Source organism: Thermobia domestica, chromosome 4 (assembly GCF_964235325.1).
Source record: "Thermobia domestica chromosome 4, izTheDome1.hap1.1, whole genome shotgun sequence".
NCBI lineage: Eukaryota > Metazoa > Arthropoda > Insecta > Zygentoma > Lepismatidae > Thermobia > Thermobia domestica.
In genome coordinates this window covers 188,340,665-188,367,683 of record NC_137457.1, presented here as the reverse complement: position 1 = coordinate 188,367,683, position 27,019 = coordinate 188,340,665, and the positions used below count along the sequence as shown (strand labels likewise).

Genomic DNA, 27,019 nt, shown 5'->3' with positions numbered 1-27,019 from the left:
GTTAATTTAGTAAAGATGTTGAAGTCAGCCAGGGCCAAATTTGGGGAATTTGCGCGGTAGCGGAAGCACAGCAGTGTGGAATTTGGCTAGTATTCCAGGATAGAGAACGCACAATGCGCTTGTCCATTGTTGAGGTGGAGAATGTAATTCTTTTCTTTCAAGGGAACAGGTCTTTTCCGCCGCATATTTTCGCGCAGACGCTGAAGGATACTATTTTAGTATTCGTGGTTGACTGTCTGCCTCTAGTGGCAAGCTCACGATACACGATGCCCTTAGAATCGAAAAAACACCAATATTGTCCTCACATCCGACTGACTTTTTCGCGCCTCCTTTAGTCTTGGTGAATCTATGCTCTTCCACTGAGACGATTTTGCCTTCGTTTCTGTGTCATACCCATAAACCCATGATTCATTACCTATTATTGCACTATTCAAGAAATCTGAGTCAATTTCGGCTCGATTAAACAGTTCTTGGCATACTTCAAGTCTGTGTTGTTTGTGCTCGTGTGACAATAATAATTATATAAAACCACGAAATATTAGTTTCACATTGTACAATAAAAATTTTATTTCTTGAGTTTTTTATTAAGAATGAGTACTTGTTTTGCTAAGACTACCCTACCTAATAGCAGTCCAATGCTTGCTCTTTTGTACTTTTTAATCTCTAGATCTGAAAACACTAGACTCTTGTTGAGTTAACGTTCTTGCAGTGTCACAGAGAGCTCCTCTGACTTAGTCAATGCATAGGTCTAAAATAATTGTACGGAGCTGTGTAAGCCTGAAAATCGCAAGGAAAATTGTGTTACTGTTTTTTTCTTATTAATATAATGAGTAAATTGAAGTTGATGGGTTGATTTTGAGTTTAATGTCTCTTTCATCAGCGCGGCTATTTGAGACGAGACCTACTAATTAAGGTGGAATCCGAACCACATGAGCTCATGGCTTACATACAAGGAATTTAAGAAACGAATTAAGGAAGAGAAAAGTAACAATAAAAAGGTCATAAGGTAAACGTTATAATGTGTATTCCAAAGACCAAAAACTGATATAAGCAAGCATGTCTTCTTAGAAATAAAAAAAATCTTCATTTTATACTATCTTTTTTTCACTACAGTTAATTGCAAACTGATGTTCCGCCGCTCCTGACGTTATATGCAATTTGCGTCAACAAAACCACCAGCCAACAGTTCGAAGTGCGTTCGCAGCCAACCCGAACATCCAACTTAGTTGTTTCCATTATATTGATAACGATAAACAGGGGTTAGACAAAAAATCTAAAACGTTTGCAAAACTGTGAAAATCACACCTAGTATGGTGTGGGTCCTCCAAAACAGCTTGGACTCGACGTGGAATGGACGTATACAGTTCCTAAATCTTTTTGGTGGAACTTTGTACCAGTGTTCTCCAAAACATGCGCCAGTTCCGTAAGGGATGTTGGTGGAGGGTAATGAGGCCTTTCTAACTCACACCACAAAGGCTCAATGATGTGCGGATATCGTGATTGTGAGACTCAGGAGAGGTGTGATAGCTCTTGGCCATGCTCCTCAAACCATGATTTCACCGGTTTTGAGCGTTACAGGCTGCCAAATCATCTTGGTAGATTCCATCAACATCGGAGAACAATATTTGGGCCATTGGTAGAACCTGGTCCCCCAAAATGACCTCATACGCCTTACCATTCATCATTCCTTGGGGGCTATGATGGGCCTGCGGAAAACCACAATATCACTGCCCATACTGTAACAGAATTACCCCTTGGTTTGCAGTTGGGAGTAGACAGTCTCTTTCGTAGGCCTGTGACGGTATTCGCCATACGTAAACATGACCGGTTGTTGGAAACAAGGTGAAGGTCGATTCATCGGACCACATTACGTGTTTCCACTGCTCAGAACTCCACAATTTGTGGTCCTCTTCGTATTTATTGCTGTGACCAGGGGTTTGGCGATAGCGGCTCTGCCATGAATTTTCATTTATGAAGTTCCCGTAGCACTGTTTTTTTTATGAAACCGGGTTCTGTTGGCTTGAATTGAGTTCAGACGTACTTTTCATCGCAGTGATCTTCTTTTTAGCTGCTACAATCCATTTTAATGGCCTTCGGTCCCTATCTCACAGGATTGTCTTTCGACCAATGTTGTGCTGTGCAGACGTAGTTTTCCCACGAATTGTGTATGCCATCGTGACATTAGATGCAGCACCTTTCGATACCCCCACAATGTTCGCTACTGTTGGCACTGAATCTCCAACCAGACCTGCACCAACGATCATGCATCTTTGGAAGTCTGTCAGGTCGGCCATTTTACTGAACCGCTTTCACACCACGACGCACATGTCAACTGGTCACTGCTGACGGAAGAGGAAGGTTCACATGACACATTGAAAACAAGAAACTATGGGCAACCGCAACACGTGTTGTACAGTGGAGAGCCAAACTTACGTGTCCTGTATGAAGTGGTTTTGTTTTTTTCCCCTGTATATATATGCATATATGTCTATATGCTATATACATATATATATATATATATATATATATATATATATATATATATATATAGTAAAAGTAAATAGTAGCAAAATAATTCACGTTTTATGTTTGGGCTACAAATATTCCAAATCCGCTAGTTTTGGAGCATAATATCGCTACTTTTTAATCTTGAAATGTGGCACTACTGGCCTTTCGTCCCTTATTCTGAATTAGGAGTTGTGTTTGGCATTACCTAAAACTTGGGCCAATTACAATACACTCTCCGATTTGTGATTCAAGATATACTTTTCTTTTTTGCGACGTTACGTGAATTAATAATAATTCCTTAAAAGAAATGGAAATTTAGCTTTTAGCAAGAAAAATTACATTTATACTGAATTCATCCAAAAGTTTGCCAAGACATACGTACCTTTATGTGTTTAACTGCTACTTCTTATGCTAGAGAAAATTGTTAAGAGCTTTAACCTCAAATTACTGAAAATTTTATCAGATAGAGGAAAAATATACATTCAAAATTATGCAATGTATCAACATCTTTCGAAATATTTATTCACACACATGGAAAAGTATATTAAACCAAACATAGTACTGTAATTGTTGAAGTGGCATTTATCAAACTAAGATGCAAGATTACGGATATAAATGCGATAAATACTCAGGCAACTTTCCATATTGTTTTTCCAGTACTAGCAATGAATATCTCGAAAAATTCACCAAATTCTTCACATCAAATATATAGAATGAATAAGAAATATTTCTGACACTTAGATTAATTTGCGGAAGTAATATAACCTTTCTGGGCTAAGAGAAGGTAACCTTTATTTCCGAGGCCATATTGAGTGCCGGGGGACTTTGAAATGAAAACATTTAGAGATATTTGGAGAAAGATTTACATGAACTTTCTAGAATATATTTAAGATAACTAATAATAAAGGTTGACGGTTTGAATTTCTGAGTAAATTATTTTGACGCTACCAACAGAACGGCTGAGATATCAATTTATTCTCTGAATGTTTGAAACATTATATGTATTCAAAGGATATTTACATATTGGTCTACAAATAGAGCAAACAGAACATATAACACGTGGTGGAGCGCCTTGTAAAGTCATGGGTAAGTAAAGGAATAAATAAAATTATTTACTGCTATTTTGCAAGCAGCGAACTCCTGAGAAGAGTTTCTTCTTCAGACAACAATAGTACTTCGTACAATGAGAAAATGCAACGGTGACATCCATAGGAAAATGGTTAAAATCTGGGTGTATATATTTAGAAAATTTCATCAAAAAATATCGTAGGACACCAATGTTCTACTATATATAAACTAACAATATAACATAAATTAAAGATAATGAAACAGTTCCTACTAACAATATTATTGCTGGGATTCCCACTGACCACACTTTGTCAGTAACGTAAAGTTTGAAAGGCTAGCAGCGTATTATAACCAGAACAATGCCTATCGATGCAATTCCTCGGTTCGTCCAATATATTCTTCTGCGTCACAAGAACATCAGGTGCAGCAAACTAAATCAAAACCAAACCTGAACTTTCAAACGCCTCCCAATAGCTTTCGAATTTTCCTTAACTCGAAACATTTAAAGAGAGTTAGAGAAACAATTATTAGAATTTTGTGAGAAACGCAACGTGTAAGGCATAATAATGAAGGGTTTATATATATCAAATGACATAACGTTCCACTTAACTAAGTAACTCTATTGCCTATGGAACCCGGTGGTTCAATGAAGCGATAAGCTCTCCACTGACTTCTATCCTTAGCCAAGTGTTGCCACAGTCCTAGCTCTGGAGTGTGCTGAAAAATGGTACCAAATTGAAACAAAAAGGGCTGAATTCATTATTTTGTACGAGTGTAATACAAAAAGTAAAATATTTTTGTCCACGTATGATCATCTCTGATCTAACATTAGGCCTATGCATAAAGTTTGTTACAACGCGTCGATATAGATATATAAAACGCAAACATGTTCGGGTATCTTTATATTCGTCAATATGGCGTCAGTAGTAAGCAACTTAGCCCTGTAAGCCGGCAACTACATCAATGTAATTTTTCGTGCTATTATCGTTTTGGTGTAGAAACTTAGCAACGACACACAAATTATAGATTTACTTGAGCACACGCTGGACTTCAGAATATTCAACACTTGATTCAACGTGTGCGTGTTTTTTAATATAAAGATTTCAAGCTAAAATTTCCACTACACTGCTTCTTTCTCATCTCCTTCATGTGCGGCGCGGATGCGATATAGTCATTTGTTTCCCGATATAGTTCGAATTACGAAGTTCGTAGCGTTCTGCGGTGCAAAGTCAACGAATGAATGTTCAACAGCATTTTTAAGAGTCCAAAACACAGTGTGAATAACGTGAGATGTAGGAAATGTGGCAAGTGTTTGTTAAATGGTGCTGAATTGAGTAACATTGTACAAACTTTTTCACAAAAGGGGCTGAAAATGCCAGCGTTGTACCAACGGGCCGATGAATGAGAAAAAGGGCTGACAATTGTACCAAGTGTGGCAACACTGAACTGGATTGACTTTCTACTTTGCATTCCTATTTCCGCGAGTTCCATCCTAATGTTTTCCTCCCATCTGCTCTTGGTCCCCCTAATGATCGTTTTCCGATTCATCTTCCACTTAAGACTGAAAGCGTGACTACTACCATTATGGCTGCATAACCTGCTCACCTGAGTCTGATAGATTTGAGGACCCCAATAATCTTTGGTAAAACGCTTACGTTTTACAGGTACGTTTCCATTTTATATGTTTTAAGCTTGAAATTCATCGGCAGAATTCGCGATGACAGGAGATTTTCAGCTGAATAATAACACGAATTCCCTGCTTTTAGACGACATTTAATTTCTTCGTAAATATGTTTTCTGATCTGTTAATATTCCGTGTAACGTGGATTCCTGTCACCACGGCATGGCGCGTCCTCAGATTGCGGATCGAGGAGAATGCCTCTAGATATAGAGGTTAGCTGCGAATATACTGAATAAGCAGTCGCGGACAGCCGACTAGGAGTGGTCCTCCAGCTTGGGGTTTGGTAAGGCTAACAACCTCATCCTGTAAAAAAAAACACTTGTTCAGTAATATTCACAAAAGCCTCGGACAAAGACTGATAACTTGGCACGACCTCAGCGTAAGAAAATGGACATGAGATCTGGAACATGGAATATTAGAAGTTTTTATAGGGCAGGCGCGTTAAAATCCGTAAGGAGTGAACTGGAGAAATACAGAATAGACCTAGTAGGAGCTCAGGGAGTTACGTGGAAAGGAAATGAATCTGTGAATTCAGGAAATTTTACTTTGTTTTACGGGGAAGGAAATAAAAATCACCAGTTAGGAACAGGTTTCTTCGTTCACAAACGAACACTACCAGCAATTAAACGGGTTGAATTTGTTACTGACAGACTTCCTTTTATTACTCTTAAGGGACAGTGGTGTGATGTTATTGTTTTAAATGTACATGCACCAACCGAAGATAAGGATGATGATAAAAAAGAATTTTTTGCGAAGAAGTGGAACGAATATTTGAACAACTCCCGCGATACCATATGAAAATTCTATTAGGGGATTTCAACGCGAAGGTAGGACGAGAGGATATTTTCAATCCGATTGTAGGGAACGAAATTCTACATATGGAAAGTAATGACAACGGTGTTAGACTCGTGAACTTTGCAACATCCAAAAACCTAATAGTGAAGAGTACAAAATTCCCACATCGCGATATTCATAAATACACTTGGATATCATCAAACGGAAAACCACATAATCAAATTGATCACGTTTTAGTAGATAGAAGAAGGCAATCTAGCATAATTGATGTCTGGTCGTTTAGAGGGGCTGATTGTGACACTGATCACTACCTGGTAGCAGCGATAATACGAGAGAGATTATCATTGAATAAAGGTAATATTTAATGTACGAAAACGGAGAGATTCAATTTAAAGAAATTAGAAGAAATCCAGGTAAGAGAGGAATACCAGATTGAAGTTTCCAATAGATTCTCGGCTTTAGAAGATTCGGAGTGCACTGGTGTTGAGGATACCTGGATTGAAATTAGATCCAGTATTAACATTTCAGCAAAAGAAAACTTGGGACACGCAGAAATACGTAGGAGCAACCATGGATCGACCAGAAATGCATTAAACTAGCAGAAAAGAAAAAACAGGCAAAATAAGCTGGCTACAAAATCCAAATGAAATAACTACACAAGGCGAGAAACTTCCAAACCTTTTAGAACAAAGAAACGCGATTTTTTAAAAGCTAAAATTAAGGAACTTGAAGATAATAGTAAAAATAAAAACAATCCAAGACGTGTATAGGGGGAGCAGTGAATTTAAGAAAGGCTATCAACTTCGTGCTTATATATTAAAGAAATCTGACGGTACAGTTCTCAGTGATACGAATAGCATCTTAAATAGATGAAAAGATTTCTTTGACAATTTGCTTAATACGCAAGCAAAAACTAATGTGCGTGGAGAAAAGGAGATACACACCGCAGAACCGTCTATTCGAGAACCCAACCGAATAAAAGTAGAAACCGCTATAAAGAAATTAAAGAAACACAAGTCTCCGGGTGTAGATAAAATTCCCGCTGAGTTAATTTTAGGTTGTGGTGAAAAATTGTGGAACAATATACACAAACTCATTCTTCTTATCTGGAACAAGGAAGAATTGCCACAAGAGTGGAAAGAATCAATCATTGTTACAATTCACAAGAAAGGCGACAAAACTGACTGTAATAATTATCGAGGCATTTCTCTTCTGTCAACATCCTATAAAATACATTCAAGTATTCTATTAGCAAGATTGACCCCATACGCAGATTAAATTATTGGAGATTATCAGTGTGGACTTAGACGAAATCCATCAAAAATCGACCAAATATTTACCATTCGCCAAATACTCGAACAAAAATCGGAATGCAATGCCCCGGTACATCAACTATTTGTTGGTTGTAGAAAGGCGTACGACTCGGTTAGGAGAGAAACATTATACAACATTCTTACATAACTTGGAATACGAGAAAGCTAATTAGATTAATTAAGATATGTTTAAATGAATCCCAAAGTAAACTCCAGATAGGAAAACTTTTGTCCACGAGCTTTCACCTCGAAAATGGCCTGAAACAAAGAGATGCGTTGTCGCCATTATTATTTAACTTTGTTCTTGAATACGCTATAAGGAAAAGGAAAGATAGCAACCAGGGCCTAGAGTTGAACGGTATTCACCAGGTTATAGCATATGCTGATGATGTAAATTTTATAGGGGATGATAGGAGAACAATAGAAAGAAATGCAAAAATCTTATTAAACGCTTGCAGGGACATGGGTTTAGAAGTAAATGCAGAGGTAACTAAATACATGGAGGTGCATCAGGACCGTAATACGGCAAATTATGGACGTGTTAAAATATTAAATAATACTTTTGATAAAGTGGATAGTTTCAAATATTTGGGATCAGTGTTAACATACGAAAATCATATTCACGAATAAATTAAATGTCCACTGAAAGCAGATAATTCGTGTTACTATTCGGTTCAAAATCTCTAGTCGTCGCGAATTCTGTCGAGGAATTTAAGCTTAAAATACTCAAAACGATTATCATGCCTGTCGTTCTGTATGTTTGCGAAACATGGTCGCTTACTCTGAGGTAAGAACATAGACTGAAAGTATTTGAGAACAAGATCCTGGGACGAATATTCATACCCAAGAGGAAGGGGAATGGGGAATGGCGGAAATTTCATAACGAGAAACTACATAATTTATATGGTTTACCAAGTATTGTTAGGGTCGTCAAGTCTAGGAGGCTTAGATGGGCACATCATATAGCTAGAATTGAAGAAAGTAGAAACACTTTCAAAGTCTTAGGCGCCATTAGGAGGTCCTAGGCGCAGACGGGAGGACAATATTAAGAAGGATCTCGCAGAGATTGGAATACAAAGTAGAAACTGGATGCACTTAGCTAAGGATAGAAGTCAGTGGAGAGCTTTTTTGAACGCGGCATTGAACCTCCGGGTTCCATTGGCCATAGAGTTAGTTAGTTAGTAAGACCTGTTATTATTAACTCTCGATATTAGTAAGTATCCACTTTATCAAACGTATTATTTAATATTTTAACGTATACATAAGTTGACGTATTACAATTACGACGAACTTCCATATAGCTGGTTTTCTCTGCATTTAATTCGAAACCCATGTCCCCTATAACCTCTGCATTTCTTTCTGTTGTTCTCCTATAATCCCTATTAAATTTACATAATCAGCACACGTCATAAAATGTAAATACCATCCAACTATAGGCCCTGGTTGGTATCTTTGAGTTTGCTTGTAGCTAACTTTCAGCTTTACATTTTCTATTGATTCTGTAGGTACCTCACGTTATACACTCACATAAGCAACAAAATAGTTCTCTCCAATCAGTTTGCCCTACATTTTCTCTATCTCACTTCTTGCTTCATACTTTTATCATCAGCCGATTTTAATATGTAAGAACTGGTCCTTATAGGGTCTAAGAGGATGCACCCTATAAATAATTGAGTAAGAAATCAACAAATTAAACTAAGTAAATAAATGCATTGTAAATAAATAGACTGTATTTATTTAGTATAAATCATGGTTCCTTACCAAATATTGTTGTCCATTCATAGTTTATTCTATGCACGCCAATGAAAATCGCTGGTGTCGTAAACATTTTCCTCAAAACTTGTGCTTCCTTTGGAGAATTAATAATTGCTAAGTGGCCAAGTTCTTTTTCACAAACAACCATAGCTTCGTGAAATGTTTTTTTTTCATTGTGTAATTTGTAATAACCAACGTCAGGAAAGAGCTGGTAGTCCTCAGAAGCCTGTGGTACTAATAGACAAAATTATTGCAATTACACTGTCAACAAATTTTCACTTTTTATTTTTTACAGAAACGGTAGTAGCCAATCTCTATCGTTTTCGAGGCGCTGAACACGAATATCACACTTAAAATTAGATGGTAGCTCAGGGTTGCCAATAAATGTGGAATTTACGTAAAAAATTCGTTTTTCACATTTATTTTCTTAGGTTTTAGTCAGGAACTTATAATTACGTCCTTATTTATCGTTGGGGAATGTGTTATACCTCTTTCTATTCGTCGATGACCGTACTTTCTAAAAAAAATTAACAATCGTTCCGGTAACGGGTACCGTTGGGAAATTATACCCATATATTCGAAAATATCCCTCTTTTAGAGGAAAATCCGATATTTTATTTTTTTTACTGGCCACCGTGCCATAGCAAAATTATCTATATATATAAAAGAGAACGCACAAATCCTTTGTTCCCTCATCACGCTAATACGGCTGAACCAATTTCTTTCATTTTTGGGGGGTTATTAGGATTTGGACCCTAGATGGTTTTTATCATATCACTTTAATTTTTAATTACCAGTGTCTTGAGATAATTGACCATTCAAGTGTCCATAACGTACAAATCCTTTGTTAGTTCATCATAGGTAAAAATAAACGTATTTATATGCAACCCGCATGACCGTGTCACTCGGCGGGTTAACATAAATGACAGGCGATATAATGTTAACATTTACTGCAATCTACTATGGTTTTTATCATATCACTTGAAAGCGAAAAAGTAAAAATTATCTAAGTAACAAAGTTTATTGCGTTCCGGGGTGACCGCAGCGAAGCGGGGCGGGTTAACATAAATGACAGGCGATATAATGTTAACATTTACTGCAATCTTCTATGGTTTTTATCATATCACTTGAAAGCGAAAAAGTAAAAATTATCTAAGTAACAAAGTTTATTGCGTTCCGGGGTGACCGCAGCGAAGCGGGGTGAACGCTGCTAGTAATTTATATTTGAAAAGTAACCTGCCAATATTGGGAATGTTTTGTGCAAATGTTGTCATGTTCGAAGCGAGCCGAACTGTAAAATATATATATATATTATCCCTTCTACCGAAATGCCGAAATTTTCCTCTACGTTTACAACATGTACATTAATAATGTAATATTGACTTCCGTATGCCGAAGAGAACTATAGGACAATACATTCAGACAATGTAACTATCATTTCGGTAGTCTGTCCTGGAGTGGGGGATTTTATGTACTGAAATATTGCACGAGAAATTCCCTTTCTGCAAACTTCCGACTTTTTTCTGCCTACAGCTGTCAATCCTGCAATAAATAACTGCACTGGCAATCTTCGGATAAATATAATCATAAAATATACGTTGACAACAACAATTTATATTCTTATCACATCCACACCAAAAAAAATGTTTTTCCGATGGGATGACCGTGTTGTCAAGAAATTTCGATGGGGTAAATGTCACACATACTTAGGGAACAAATGAATTACGTTGTTGTTATAATAGCAATATACAAAGAAGTGTAACAACGGTTTTGCTGCCGTCGTTAAGCAAGTTGTACTTGTTGGATCTGGCAACAATGCGTAAAGCTTACTCATGTGCCCACGATCAATTCACCTGATCATTCGACAAGCTGAAACTTGTTGGCGGCGTGCGTGTGTGTCCGCGCTCTCTTTTACTGTACTGTAATGTGTGTTGGTTGAGAGGTGGTTGGTGGTGAATGTATATACAGTAAAGTATTTGAATTAAACTGTAAGTTTTTGTGTTATTTCAAAGAGTGTCGGTTTTCATGAAAATGCCCCGCATCTGCAAGAACAATCCTGATAACTTTTGTTACATTTGTGCAGACGCTATTTGTGGTAATAGAAAGCGACCACTTACTGATGGAGTAAGGAAAGCCTATTCATTGTATTTCGGTTGTCGAGTGGGAGACCAAGACAAATCTTGGGCTCCACACGTGTGTTGTACGTCGTGTTCTTTCGTACTAAATGCTTGGATATATGGGGAAAATGTCCCCATGAAGTTTGGCGTGCTTGCTATTTGTCGTGAACCCACAAATCATGTGTCTGATTGCTACTTTTGTATGGCACCGCCCTTGAAGAAAGAAATCAATACCAAAAGGAAGAGAAATATCGAATACCCTGACATTCCATCTGTAATTCGCCCTGGGCCTCATGGATAAGGACTGCCAGTTCCTGTTGCCCCAAACGCAACAACATCAAAAAGTGGTAGCGAGAATGCTGATACAGCTACACATCCAGCCAAAGAAGTGCATCCATCCACCAGTGTTGCTGATCCTTCATTTACGCCATCTTCATCCAGCGAAATACACAAAATCACACAACGTGAACTCAGTGATCTGATTAGGGATTTAGATCTCCCGAAGTGTAAAGCTGAAATGTTAGCCTCACGACTGCAGCAGTGGAACCTTCTAGCTGAAACAGTGCGAGTGTCAGTTTTTCGGGATCGTCAGAAAGAACTTGAGAACCATTTCAGTATTAAAGGTGACATTACATTCTGCAGTAATGTTGAAGGTTTGTTTCATGACCTACATATTTCACACAAACCAGACGAGTGGAGACTATTCATAGATGGTTCCAAAAGAAGCCTGAAGGGTGTACTGTTACATAATAATACCGAAAGACCGTCCACCCCTGTCGCATATGCTGCTTTAGCGAAAGAAACGTACACTACGTTGAAATCTGTTCTACGCGTCATTAGTTAAAATCAGCATGAATGGCTAGTATGTGGATATTTCAAAGTAATTTAGATTTTGTTGGGTTTGCAAGGAGGTTATACTAAGTATTGCTGTTATATATGAGAGTGGGACAGTCGCGCAAGAGATAAACACTATATACAAAAGGAGTGGTCTTTAAGAACAGCTCTGATTCCTGGCTCAAAAAATATTGTCAATGAACCTCTAATGAACCCTCAGAAAATTGTTCTCCCACCACTGCATATTAAGTTGGGACTTATGACAGCGTTTGTAATAGCAGTGAACACGAATGAAGCAGCATTCGGATATTTGTACATGAAGTTTCCACGATTAAGTACAGAGAAGATCAAACAGGGAATACTCATTGGTCCACAGATACACCAGCTCCTAAATGACCCAGACTTTGAAGCCACTCTAACCCCTGAGCAGCTGCATGCGTGGCGTTGTTTCCGTAATTTGACCACATTGTTAATGGGAAACAAGAGAGCCGACAATTACAGGGCCTTGTGGACGAATTAATTCATGCTTATCAAAACATTGGCTGCAACATGACACTGAAAATGCACTTTCTTCACTCACATCTCGATGACTTCCCAGAGAACTGTGGTGCTTTGAGTGATGAACACGGCGAGAGATTTTGCAGGGATATTTCTTTCATGGAACATCGATACACGCGTCGGTGGATTCCAGACACAACCTACAAGAGGAAGGCAAAGAAACGGCGCATTAATTGAAGGTGAGTGCATCCATTTATCCTAGGCAATAACTTTGTGTACAATTTACTTTTGTGCAGCAATAACAAAGGTCCGAGGACCATTTTTTTTTTTTTTTTTTTGCCAAAAATGTATTAGACAGGGAAAGTGTGCAGTATTTCAGTTCAAGGAGAGAAAGATTTATTCTCAGTTCGGTCTTCTTGATAGCACATAATATTACCACTCTTAGAATAACTTTTCCGGCATTCTTTCTACTTAAACACCGTGTGCGTGGGTTTTCTCGGGGTCCTCCCGTTTCCTCCCACTTTCTTCATTCCACCATTTCATTCATCTCTCATCATCACCGTCTTCTTTAGCCTAACCTGCATAAAAGTGGGACGTAAAACTCAAAAATTTCCTTTCATTTTTCTTTCCACGTATTTATTGCAGGATTGCCAGCTGTAGGCAGAAAAAAGTAGGAATTTTGTATAAAGGATTTTTTCGTGAAATATTTCAGTACATAAAATCCCCCACCCCAGTACAGACTACCGAAATGAAAGTTACATTGTCTGAATGTATTTTCCTCTAGTTCTGTTCGGCATACGGAAGTCAATATTACATTTTTAATGTACATGTTGTAAAGGTAGGGAAAATTTCGGCATTTCGGTAGAAGGGATAATATTTTTTTCACAGTTCGATTAGCTTCGATCATGACGACATTTGCAGAAAACATTCCCAATATCGACAGGTTACTTTTCAAATACAAATTATAATTTTACTATTGCAAGGTTGCCAGTAAAAAAAAATCGGATTTTACTCTTAAAAAAGGGATATATTCGAATATATGGATATATATTTTCCCAACGGTACCGGTTACCGGAATGATAGTTAGATTTTCAGAAAGTACTGTCATCGAACCATAGAAAGAGGTACAACACATTCCGCAACGACAAATAAGGACGTAATTTTACGTTTCTGAGTAAAAGCTAACAAAATAAATGTGAAAAACATAAAATTTTTAGGTAAATTCCACATTTACTGGCAACCCTGAGCTACCATTTAATTTTAAGTGTGATACTCGTGTTCAGCGCTTTGAAATCCGTAAAGATTGGCTATTTTCGTTTCTGTAAAAAATCCACTGTAGACCAGTGTTATTGATAGTTTCACTATTACCTAGAAGTGCAATATTACCTAGAATTCATATTACCTAGAAATGCGATATTATGTAGAATACATATTACCTAAAACTGCGATATTACCTAGAATACATATTACGTAGAAGTGCAATGTTACCTAGAATACATATTACCTAGAAGTGAAATAGATTTCAAGAATAATATTTTACATCATTCCAAATCTCTACATTTATTCTTGTTGCTCATCAGACAGACTATAAGTAGACTTTTGTAATTCACATAATTGATTTTTAGCATAAAGTGAAGATGGCAATATTGTTTAGCGACAGGCAAAACATTCCCACCCCTTCTTGATATATTTTGAGTTCAGTGAAGGTCAAGGTCAGAGCTCAATTTACTGCATAATGCCTGCAATCCTCTATAGTGAAAGTGGAGCCGCTAAGCAACACAAACTGTAAATAGCTAGTGCATTCTTTGTAACATTTTTCACGGACACACTTCTTCAACGTTTGGCTTTATTCCAATTATCGTTTAACGAAAGTCAATAATTATTAAAGAATTGCAATTGATCGGCCCCAGCCCGGCCCGACCTGAAGAGAAATCAGTGTCGGCCAGCCCAAGCCCAGCCCGGCCCAAAGAAATAACAGTGTCGGCCCGCCCAAGCCCGGCCCGGCCCAAAGAAATAGCAGAGTCGGCCCGCCCAAGCCCGGCCCGTGCAGGTCTCTAGTATGTAGGTACAATTTTGAACTTAAGCTACCTACATACTGTTAGGTGATCGGATTCTGATCAGTTGCAAGTAGCAACTTAATTTCACTAGATATGGCGCTTACTATTGTATTTTCCCGAGTAGTTAAATTGCCTCGTGACACCTGTCTGCGCGTTTGCGTTTCGAGTAGCGAATGAAGTATACATGCCCTTATTTATACTTTTCAATAGACGTCAAAGTGGTAGTTTCACGAAAGGAAAATGAGCTATTGTGAAAATAAAAAAAAATCCAGCAACAATTGTCCAGTTGTTGAATGTAAAGGTATGTTCTATTAAATCAAAAAGAGTTCACTAGGTTTCAGAAAAAGAAAATAAGGATTATATATGACAGAATGAATCAGAAATTTGCAAGTTTACAATAGAACCTGGCATTTTGTTCCACGCAACTTTAGGGACGGAAGCATTATTTGACACATTAGATAATGTCATCAGATAAACAGTGTCTTCAACCCTATGTAATTATATATGTATAAGCTAGACCACATGACTTTATGCTCTCAGATTATGTGGCATGCACATTTTGCCTGGGGATATTATTTAACATATACATGAAAAGATAAAAGTTTCTCTAACTCTACATGAAGGAGTATTTTTTTTTCAAATCGCACTACCTGTGGATATTAAACGTTCCTTATCAACGTGTAAAATAATTTCCTACACAATCAAGGACCCGATTTCTCTGTAAATTTGGAAGGGTCCATTCAGAAGCACATACCATATATGAGGATGTTAAAAACAAATTGCATTCCAACTAAGCCAAATAATGTAAATTTACAAATATAGTATGGGGCCCACATGAGCTTTGGGGAGCCCGTTCTCACTCGCATTTCGGGATCGGCGCCGTTGTAAACGATTACACTTGTAATGCAATGTTTAAATGTAAAAGAGTGTAATATTACAATCATCATTTGTAGATTTCTGCAACAATGATATTGAAGTGCGGTGGACTTGGTTACGTGCAAACAAAGTTTCTTATTTTTGAATATTACCGTTAACATGTGACGTATTTCGAAGAAGTATAATAACATTTGCATGAAATAGAATATTACATGTTATTTACAAAGGACTATATTTCGAATAAGTGTTGAGAGAAATGTCACAAGGAATTATGTGCATAGTATTCTTTACATATAAATGCCATTATTTTATTTACAGTAAGTTGTTTTGTGAAACCATTCGGAAGGAGTGATAAAATACTAAAATATTTTTTGTTAGCAATGACATATTTGTGGGAAGTATTAAAATATTTTTTATTTAAATTGTTTTTCTAAGATTGTAATTATACTTTCTGGTGGGTATAATTGTCAAACTGTTTTCGAAGTATATGACTATAAACAGAATTGGAAACTTTCATGTTTTTACCATATCTCCAGAACGGATTAAGAATATCAAACTGTTGTAATAGATAGATTTTAGTATCTATTGAAAACCGTCTATACAAACGGAAGAAATATTCTCGTAGTCAATCTTTCGAAATAAAGCCTTTCGAAGAAGTTATATCTCCGATTCCTTGGAACGTTGTTCATATTCATTCTATATGTACCATATCATGAGGGTAGTATTTTAAACTAGAAACACTTTGAGCATGCGTTATCCCGTTCGTCCCATTACTGTTATTACTGATATGAGAACAAACAGGCTAGATATTTGTGATTCTAAACGCCCTTTATTTGTAACGCTGCGTAACACGTGTTCTATTTTATGACTGTATTCTGTAGTAGGACATTACAATGATTAAAACAGTTTTTCAAGATAAAATCTTTTGAAAATATGTCAACCTTTAAATATTTCCGAACTTTGTTTGTACTTGCTCCAAATAATTGGAGTGTTGATCGTAGTATTCGACACTAAGTAATTATAGACGTGCATTATCGTGTCCGTTTCACTTGCTTTATTACTTTTGTAGAGCCCTATAAAATTTTGGTTGTTCTTGATATTTATAAGACAGTAATGTCTTTAGTTTCAAATTTACATTATTAGTGTCATACTGTATGTTTTCGTTAGATACATAAATCCCAAAGTATTAGTGTATACTTACGTAGTGTTATTACAGACAGATACAATTGTTTACTTCATTGACAACATTATAAATGTTACAACATTACAAAGTAAAACCAAGAATTCCCTTTGACGATTTTTGCATGACGAAAGTTTCCAGTTTTATCGTCAGTTAATACAATGTTTACTATGAATCAAGATATAGAGTTAGCCCTTGATTGTGATACGTCTTATTAGTACTACTTAGAAATTCACATTTTAAACGAAAACTTACAAAATCAAATTTAACATCCTGTGTTGCGAAGCAAGAATGCTGCAATATAAGAAAATATCTAAAGTATGTCCTCGCTACAGCTTTACTAATGGAAGAAAGATTAACGTGTCAATGCACATTTAAGTAACTTTAGTGTGTAATACTGTAACATAATAATGAAGTTATTTATTAAAAATGAATAGAAACGAATACCTAATATGTTCAAAACTTCATTCTTCCAATATTCTTCATTTCGAAAACGAATTTTAAAAAAAATGTTTTATCCAATTGCATGTTAGCTTTCAATAAATGTAAAAATGAATATGACATTTATAGCATTTGAATAATTCTAACTACTGTATGAATATGGTAAATAATTGTGATGGTTCATGTTTATAATTTTATAATTTTGTTGCCTTCTTAAAAATCATACCTAGCAAAATTGATTATATTAGTAATATGGAAACAATTTCAAATTCTTGTAAAATATTCCTGATCGTATAACATTTCAAATAACGTATCAAATTTAAACAATTATTTTTTATAGAAAGTTTTTTTAATACTGAAATGCTGTAAACAACCTTTCTTTAAATATCATAAAATAATTACGGGATGAAATGTGACACTCAAGCATTCTCTTTTGAAATAAGAGCCTTTATATGAAAATATCATTTTCATTTCATGGGAGCATTCTTTCTATTTAATCGAAATACATCATACGATGATCATATGAAATATTGCAGCACTAAAATACTTTCGATGTGCACTACACCTTCACTGTTAACGTTCGTTCTTGATGTTGCAGCATCCGTCAATATTTGCAGCACCTTCGTTTCTAAAAGCTTAGCGTGGTAGAACCGGGTGTTAGCGTTTGGAGACCCGTGGTTAGCAATTGGTGTGGGAGACCCGGGTTCAATTCCTGGTGGGAGCTCATGTCTTAGGGTCCCTCGGTAATCAGTAGGTCCCGTCTAATATGTCCTAGCTACCGAAACGGACGTTAAACTCAAAATGAACTGAATTCAAATATTGTGTTTTTTCTATGTCTGTGATATCCTAGGTTCCATAGTTACCTATAACAGATACTGAGAGTAGTATTTTAGGGTTTCGTTTTAGAGGTAGATTTCAAAAGCGTAAACTTGACATAGCTCGATTTGAAAACAAAATGTATAAAGTTTTATATTCGGTTCGAAACATTGTTTATCTACCGGTTTTATTGTAAAATAGTGAAACGAGACATTTGCGGATGAATATTTCCTTGCTACGCAATCACTGGATTATGAATCTCTTAAGATTTAATGGTACAGAAGCGTCAAAACAAAGAGTTTACTTCACGTATACACACGAAACATACCAAATACTTCCTATCATGAATTATATATAATATATTCACGTTTTATGTACACAGTTAATACATTTCTATGTGTGAGGGAAGAAATAATTTTTTTATGTCCGATGATCGCGGAGCTTAACGTCCGATCCATCCTCCTGGAAATATTGTACCCAAATATGCACGGACATCTAATTCCCAATAAGGTGGCACATAATCTTGTTGGATAATTAAGTCTCTAATACCCTGAATCTGTGCTACAGCAAATAACTGTAATACCTAAGTATATCAAGATAGATACTGGCGGTGACCGTGTTTTCACTGAAGGAAGGTTTTATGATTTTGTTGTGCACAAGACTGCACCACATGCTCATATTAGGCCTACCACTGACGGTCTACACCGTCGGGATTCTCAGACTTCGGGATCCTAGCATAGTGTTGGTAGACAACACAGTTGACATGAAATATGGCCTCATCGGAGAAAAGTACATTTTTAGATAATCAATATCTTCCTGAATATCAGACAACATCTCAAGAGCAATATCATAACGAACATTGCACTACGCTTTTAGTAGGGAATACACAATTTGGACTGTGTACGCCCGGAAAATGACACCTTAATGTAGGGGGTGGTCCATTGATGTCTTAGGAATCTGTATCTTACGTAAAGCTCTGCACAATGACTTGTTGGGACTTATCACGAGGCGTCAGTCACTCTTTGAATTGTGAGAATAGTCTGAATCTTCTAGCAAGATTACTCGCTCTGCTTATTTTCTTAAACTTTGCTTTTAACATCTGGCTGCTGGATACGGTATGGCGTCTGGTATTGACTCTGAAATAGATAGTAAGAAGCAATTTTCGGCAATAGATAAACATTTTCAATAATAACTGTCATCCTCAACCTTAACGCTATAGTAAAAAGAAAGTTATAGAAATTACCTGTAACTCCCGGTTTCAATTCAAACTACATAGAGCAAAAACAAGTTGCGAAACCTAACTACTTGTGGTTTTAGTGTTGATCGCCATAGATTAGAAACGATAATAGATGATGAGATGCGGTTTTCGGTAATAAACTGACCTCGACTCTAACCTTTCAACTAACACCGGATTCAAAGAATTAGACTGCGACTTCCGATTTGCACATTAATAGAGAACATTTCTCGTGATTTCTGTTGCGCTTTTTACTAGATTTTATTTTTCTATAACTACTGAGCGGATCTTTACCAAATTTGCTAACCAAGTAGCTTATTGCTTAATTAAGAAAGGTTAGTATATTCTGTGTCAAGCTCGGCCAAGAAGAGGCTCGACTGGGTTGCATTTGATACCTTATTTTTCGATAACAACTTAATTAGTCAATAGACTAACGAAAAATACCTCTGTATTTGGTGCACGACCACACAGAGTTACCGGCTCAGTTTGGCTCAGCTCAGCTTGTACGCTATGTGGTACTTTATTTGCCGGTAAGTACTTGCTGAACGTAAACCAAATTTGGTGACTGAGTAGTACATCATTTCAGGAATAACGATCTTTATCATTGGAGACCGCGCTTGGCTTGCATTTGAATTTTTCTTTGTAACTACTGACCGAATCGGAACTAAATTCGGTTTCGGCAGCACACACCTAACGAATTAAGGTTCTTATATTTGGTGGACGAGCTCGGCGAAGTTCTGGAGTCGAGTTGTGTGTCGTACTACATTTCTCAGTAATCTTTTGCCGGGTCTAATCTAAAGGAATTACCAGTTACAGAAAACCATTCGGAATACTTATTCAATTGTCGGAAATCGCTTTTCGTTATCTATTACCATTACGTTATTTGTTATATGGCAAACATGTCAAATACACTGTCTAAAGCTTTGCTCATTGCAAACAACAAACTTCAAAAGTTATATTCTCACTGACAATTATTAGTTACTTATGATATACTTGGAAGGTGATGCACCTTCACCATCTCCTCCCTGGTGCAGTTTAGAAACAAGCTTTTTACCCTGAGTCTCAATGCTCAGAGTGATGAAAATGTAGCATCCACGTCGACAGCGCAACAACCAGCAGCAGCAGTCAAGTAGATCCCCTGATCTACATCTATAACGTCACCAACAGGTTTGCCTTAGTGAAATCCATAGTCAACAGCCTATCTGATCCACCCCGAAAAAAAAAATTGAAGCAACATCGCCTCCATGTCAAGTTTCAGCCAAGGCTTCTCCTGTTCCACGGAACATCCAAAAGCATCGCACCCAATGAAAGTAGTCATACGCAAGCTTCCCATAGACGCTGAAACCAAGGACATTTATAAGGATCTAGTTTACTAAGGATTCTTGGTCATCTCTGTGACCCAGCTTCAAGGCAGACCTGGCAGCACGGGACAGCGTCCTCGCTTCCCGCTCTTTCTGGTCCATCTCACTATGTCAAAGTAAGCAGAAAAATCTATGACACCCCGCTATATCATGTGCTATAGGGTGGAGGTTGAGCCCAAGAAAGGTGCCGACATCTTACAGTGCTTCCACTGCTAGCACCTCGGGCACTCCCAAGTTTCGTGAAGAGCGGACGACCGGTGGTAAAATGCAGCGGATAGCACCATATGCCGGAATGCCCCAAGAAGACCCGTGAATCGCCAGCGTCGTTTGTCAACTGCGGCGGAAATCACCTAACCAACTACCAAGAGTGTGAATATATCAAAACGGCGAAGAGCAGAAAAGCAGCCAACTAAGGAGGTACTAACACACGTAAAAAACAACTTGCAGCAGCACCCAACCAAAAAGCTCAAACAGCTTCAAGGCCTTCAACGGTCCCCAAAGTCAACTTCACAACCGCCAACAAGACCACCCCAACCATCACAAATAGCCCCGCAGCAACCGCGTAACAACAGTGACCGTGAAAACAGTGACAGTGCAACCAGTGATAGTACTAAAGTTACAAGGAACAACCAGTCAGTGCTATCTACTAATACTACTGCCAAGCCATCCCGTACTAGGCAACGGACCACGCTTCTACCTGCAGAATCCAATCCAGCCAACGAACCCTCGTTAGTAGTTTGTATCAAGAAACTTCTAGATCTCTTTAATGACCTGAATCTCAAATCCATCATCGAGAAGCTGAGGAAAGGTCTAAAAAAGATAGATGCAGCCGCAGATCCGATCACTAAAATAACTACTATCCTGGAAGTAGAAACAGACCTTTAGGATAATGGTACGCAAAAAATTGCTATTATCAGCATTCTAATAGTGGCGTGCTGGAATGCTGCCGGCATAACAGACCAACGGAATCAACTGCAGGATTTCCTCACCTAGAAAGAATAGACGTGGTCCATACCAGTGAAACTCACCTGAAGCCTGACACGCAATTTACTGTCAGGAACTACATAACATACCGGTCAGACATACAAGGACCCATGGACGATATGGCCATTCTCATAAAGTCGCACATTGTCCACGACTCCCTCCACACGCCGATACTAACCCCACTTAAACTATATAAGTCACGGTCCACTCGCCGGATGGCCTACCAGCTGATCTTCGCCTTCAAACATCATAATGGCGCCTCCACCCAAAAGACCTCACTCTTCTCAGGAGGCTGGGACACCGAATGCTGGTTGGTGGAGACTTAAACAGCAAACATCCAGACTGCAACTCAAGAACCTCCAACCGAAACGGCCGCACCATCCTTCAGGCTCTCCGTGGCGTCGACTTTCTGAGTTCCGCGTCCATGGAAACCACGCACTTCCCCCGGAATGGTGGATAAACCGATATTTTGGAAATGGTGCTAAGCGCAAACATCGCCTTAACAAACGGCCCCACGGCCATTCCGGAACTCAGCTCAGACTATATCCCCATCGAGCTAACACTGGCCTTCCGAACACATGTTCCTGCAATGCAACTACAAACACTGCGACACCAATTGGCAGCAATACGTGGACCTTCTGGCAGCGTTGGTAGGCCCCCGGCCCTTTACAGGCACCTGAAGATATCAACACAGTAGTAGCATCCTTAAGCTCACTGTGATGGATGTGACCACCACCAGCAGCAGCAACCAGATCCTGCAGAGGCTCGTACATCGGCACTCATCCACCTCAAACGAAGAGCACAAAATCTTTGGCAGCGAAAACGGCACCGAGAATACAAGAATGTACGGAATAACCAAGAGGCTCCTACGCAGGCGTCTTTAGATGTGGAACGACACCCTACAGAAGATGGACAAACCTTCACGTGACTTCTGGGAACTACTCAGAACACTCGCCTGTCCTACCACGTGCGCAGACTCTTAGAGGTCCACAAGGATTGGTGTACAACCCTGAAGAGCAAGCTATCCTCCTTGCGAACTACCTGGAAGGTACTTTTCAACCCAATTATATAGACATGACGCCTAGACGCTGGATGCAGTTCAGCACTCCATCCACGCTGCTGAACATTTTCAACTGCTGTACCATAACCCACTAGTAGAAGTGGAAGAAATTGTAAAACATGTACCGACCCATCGTGCGGCTGGGCCTTATCGCATCCTAACTCAAGCGCTCAAACACGCGTCAAGGGAAGTCATAGTGCTTCTTTTCCGCTTGACCAACGCCATCTTCAATACCGGACACTTCCATCCGGTCTGAGAGGATGCAAGAGTCATACTTACCCCTAAGACGCTGGGCAATACATCTGAACTCAAAAACCACCGCCCTATAAGTTTGTTATCTCATCTGAGCAAAGTTGGAAAGGGTCATGCAACGGCGGCTGCAACAGCACATCACAGACCAGGACATCCTCCCGACGCATCAATTTGGTTTTCGACTAGGACACGGTACGTTGTCCAACTGGTGAGGGTAGTAGAGGACATAAGGTTTAGATTGAACGAACATGACGATTGAACGGACATAGAAAAACCGTTGACAAAGTGCAGCACAAAAGTCTCCTTCATAAACAAACGCAAGTGAGTTTCCCAAACTACCCCGGGAAACTGGTATACAACAGGAGTTTCCATGTACACCATGTCCGCAGGGTTCCTGCCTCTCCCCCATTCTCTACAACCTATATATCAGCGACATATCTCAAACCACCAACACCACCACTACCACATATGTAGATGACATCGCACAGTTTGCCAGCCATCTGCTTTACCAGAATGCAGAATTCTACTTGCAGCGACACACACACATGTTGGGAAACTGGACACGAAATTGCCATCAAAATAAATCCCAACAAGACCACCCTGGTCGAATTTTTAAAAAATCAGGAAGCAGAGATCATTCAACCCTCTCTACAAGGAACCAACCTCCCACTCAGTCTCCAAGCAAAGTACTTTGGAGTCATCGTCGACAAAAAAAACTTTCCCTTACCCCGCAGCTCTCCACGACGGCGGAGAAGGCAACACAACGCTTCGGAGCCCTCCTTCTATTCTTCCTGAGCCTCCAAATCACCCACGAAACCAAACTTCACATTTATATGACGTGCGTCATATCGGTTCTGCAGCATGCCCACCAAACCTGGAGCCACGTACCACACACACATCTCCGCCAGCTCCAAGTGGTCCAGAACAAAGCTGCGAGAGCAATCTCAGGATAGTCGTGGGACACCATGGTAGCTCAACTTAATGAACATCTCAAACGCTGACTGAGGCCCGACAACAACAATCAGCTTCCTTCTGACGCCAGGTCATAAATTCTGCATACCCACACATCGAGAACATCGCCATCTAAGAACCAAGAAGACATTTGTACAGAAAGTAAAAACAATGGATAATAACTACTTAAAATAGCCTATATGTATTATATTAGGCTCACCTGTAGCTTCAAGTATTTATAAAGGATCAATGCCGCCAGACTTCGTTGCAGATTTGAACATGACTAACACGTTTCGAATAAAACCGTCTCCTCCGTCAGCATGCATGATTATTATTATGCGTTGTTCTTTGGAAATGGGTGTGAGTAAAATTTTATTCTTATATTCCTCGTTCAGCTTCTTGATGTGTATCTCAAGATACCCCCATCTGCTTGATAAATAACCACTCTGGGAGAAAGAGATACCAACAAGACTACTTTGTTTTACCAACAAAAATGATCCCGTATGAAGGACTTGACAGGTCTGAAGACTCGATCTTCTTAAGGCTAGGATATGAGTCGTTGTCCCCACACCGTATGAATTACAAAGATAAGATCGTGGCGTGTGATGTATTTTTACTTACTTTCACTTACTTTACGATCATCATATATTGTATAAGAAAAGGAAAAAATAAACAAATAATGAAACCTTTTAATTCACCGAACGTACTTTTAAGTTATATTAAATAAGTAGGTTACTTTATTGTTCAGATCTTTCTAAATGATGATGAGAAATAATACTGCACATTGACTCCGTTTCCAAGAGATTCTTCATGCCCTTAGACAGCAAATACGAAACCAAATAGCGTCACTTCCCGTACACAAAACCACTCACACCATCTGAATGAACGAATATATGTACACAAAGAAGAACTTTCACCGCTGGTGCTTTCTTTCCCCCTCCCTCCCGCGACAAAAAGAATACCCACCTACAAAACAAAAAAAATCTTCTATTGGACAAAGTAGCCATAGGCTGACTCATCCTATGGTTCCCTCCTGACCATCAGGTTGATGGAAAGGTAAACTGACGATTGTTCATTCATTGGTGTTAAATGAATATACAAGAATACACTGAAGTGGAAGTTATTTTGTATATTAGCCATATTTTGGTACAAAGATTTCCGAGCTGAATAGAGGATTAAGGCTGGCAGTGAACAGCCTGTGTGGCGGGTTAATGGCGATACTGGCGGTTACGAAGCGGGCATCTGGTGGTTTAATAGTGGCACTAGCATTTCAGAGGATAGAAACGGCCGATTCCGCCTTATTACAGGCACGGTGGTAAAATTGCAGCCTTCGTCTAATAACGGTACCGCCGTAGTTCGTGGTCGATCCGATTATGTATTGCACATGGGGTTATTGTTATTATTATTATTATTATTATTATTATTATTATTATTATTATTATTACTAGTAGTAGTAGTAATAGTAAGTATTCCCTCTGTTGGCACGTCCGGGACTAATTGGAGGTGTGAATGTAAGTTTGTATATTACGTTTTGATCTGGAAAACGCTTCTTTCACCTTTCCCGATCTTCAGCTTCTTCTTTCAATCATAATATTTTCTTACATTTTTAAAATGACCGGCCAGCTGCATTCTCCTTCCTATTTCTCTCTTATCTTCTATCTCTTGCCTTCAATCTCTTACTTTCTTCAGTGGGTTGAGGAAAGATTAATATATTTTAATCCGTTTCCTAACAATAAATAATAGATTGTAGTTTCCTCTATATATTTTTTAAAACTATTTTTTGTTCTTTTTAATAACGAATTTATTCTTAGTTTATGAACACAACCATTTCTCTAGTTCACTATTACAGCAGTCTCATCCAATAGGTTTCGGTAGAAATAAAGCAATATTTTTTCTCTACCATTGGTATGATCTACTCAACTTAACGAAACTGGAAATGAATACAGAATTGCCCATGCGTATATCTTATTTGATATTTTACTTATTTGATATTTTACTTCTTTGTAAAAAAAGCTGTTACATCTGCCAACAATACTAATGAAATTCAATCATTGTTTCCAGATTTAAAAATACCCACTTAATTAGAATGAATTTTGGTAGGATCGTTATGTGCATATTACTTCCGGTTCAAACTTATATCATCTTCGATTCCGGGTTACTTTGAAAATTTAACATTTTACATCTCAAGAACGGAGGATGACAGAGATAAACTATTTTCTTAATTTCAATTAATTTAATGTGCCCCCCTCCCCTAGAGTAGTCCCTAAAGCTCTCGTCTTTGGGGTTGGCGGTCCATTGTTCACTTCCCGCTGGGATCACTCGGTCGAAAAAGTGTAGTAGCTTTTTTAGTCCAATCATCCTGAGTAAAGTATTTCCTGAGTTTTCCTTATTCGCACCAGGAAAATGCCGGGATGTTATCTGTAAGGCTCTTTCTTCCCTCTCGATTCCATTCCATCTTTCCCCGCCCCGGATATTGTGCTCAACGCGAGATATCCTTTCAATGTGACTGGCTTAAGGCCGTAGATGCCAGAAATGCCAATAAAGTGTTTAAATAAATAAAAAAAAGATTACATATTAGTATGAATGTGACTGTGAACAATGATAAAAACGTCATGAATGAATCAATGAATTAACGAATCAATGAATAAAAATGAATGAATGAATGAATGTGTGTGTGTGCGCGCGCTGTTGAACCCGACAATCTTTGTATGTCGATTGGTCTACACAGCAGCACATTGAGCAATTTTTGCAAAGTGAGCATTTTTTAGTAGTTACTCGAACTGTTTTTTACTTTTAAGGCATGCAGGAACCTTATAGCCCCCCCGCGAGTTCTTTTGACTCTGCTCGTTTATACGGAAACAGCCGGTTGTGTATGTAAAGTGTGTGTTCAGACTAAAAAAATTCGTTTCTAGATCGCTGTGTAATCCGACGCAGTGCCATCCATCTACGTCTATGTTCCAGGCAGGAACTAGAGCATCGTTCCTATGGTTTAAATTTGAGTAACCAACGTAGGGAAGCAGAAGGAGGGGGAGATATTTAAAAATCAATTTATATAAGACTGAAAGTTACTATTTTTGTAACTTAATAACTCTTGAACTGTCCGGCCGATCTCAATCAAATTTTCGAGATAAATGAGGTATTATCTGGGGATAAAAATGTAATTTCACTTTAACCATCGATGCTAGTGGTGGGGGAGAGTAGGGGAGATATGAATAAAAACTAAGAAAACGTAATAACT

General features: G+C 38.3%; 1 protein-coding gene across 2 annotated transcripts in view; it reads right to left on the bottom strand.

The window, feature by feature from the left end:
* Positions 1-27,019, bottom strand: part of LOC145683417 (hemolymph lipopolysaccharide-binding protein-like) — a 708,489-nt gene that overhangs the window by 140,731 nt on the left and 540,739 nt on the right. For both annotated transcript variants that reach the window (XM_081754754.1, XM_081754753.1), the window contains exon 3: positions 9,127-9,354. In XM_081754754.1, the coding sequence (XP_081610880.1) occupies positions 9,127-9,354 (228 nt within the window). The remainder of the gene's footprint in view (positions 1-9,126; positions 9,355-27,019) is intronic.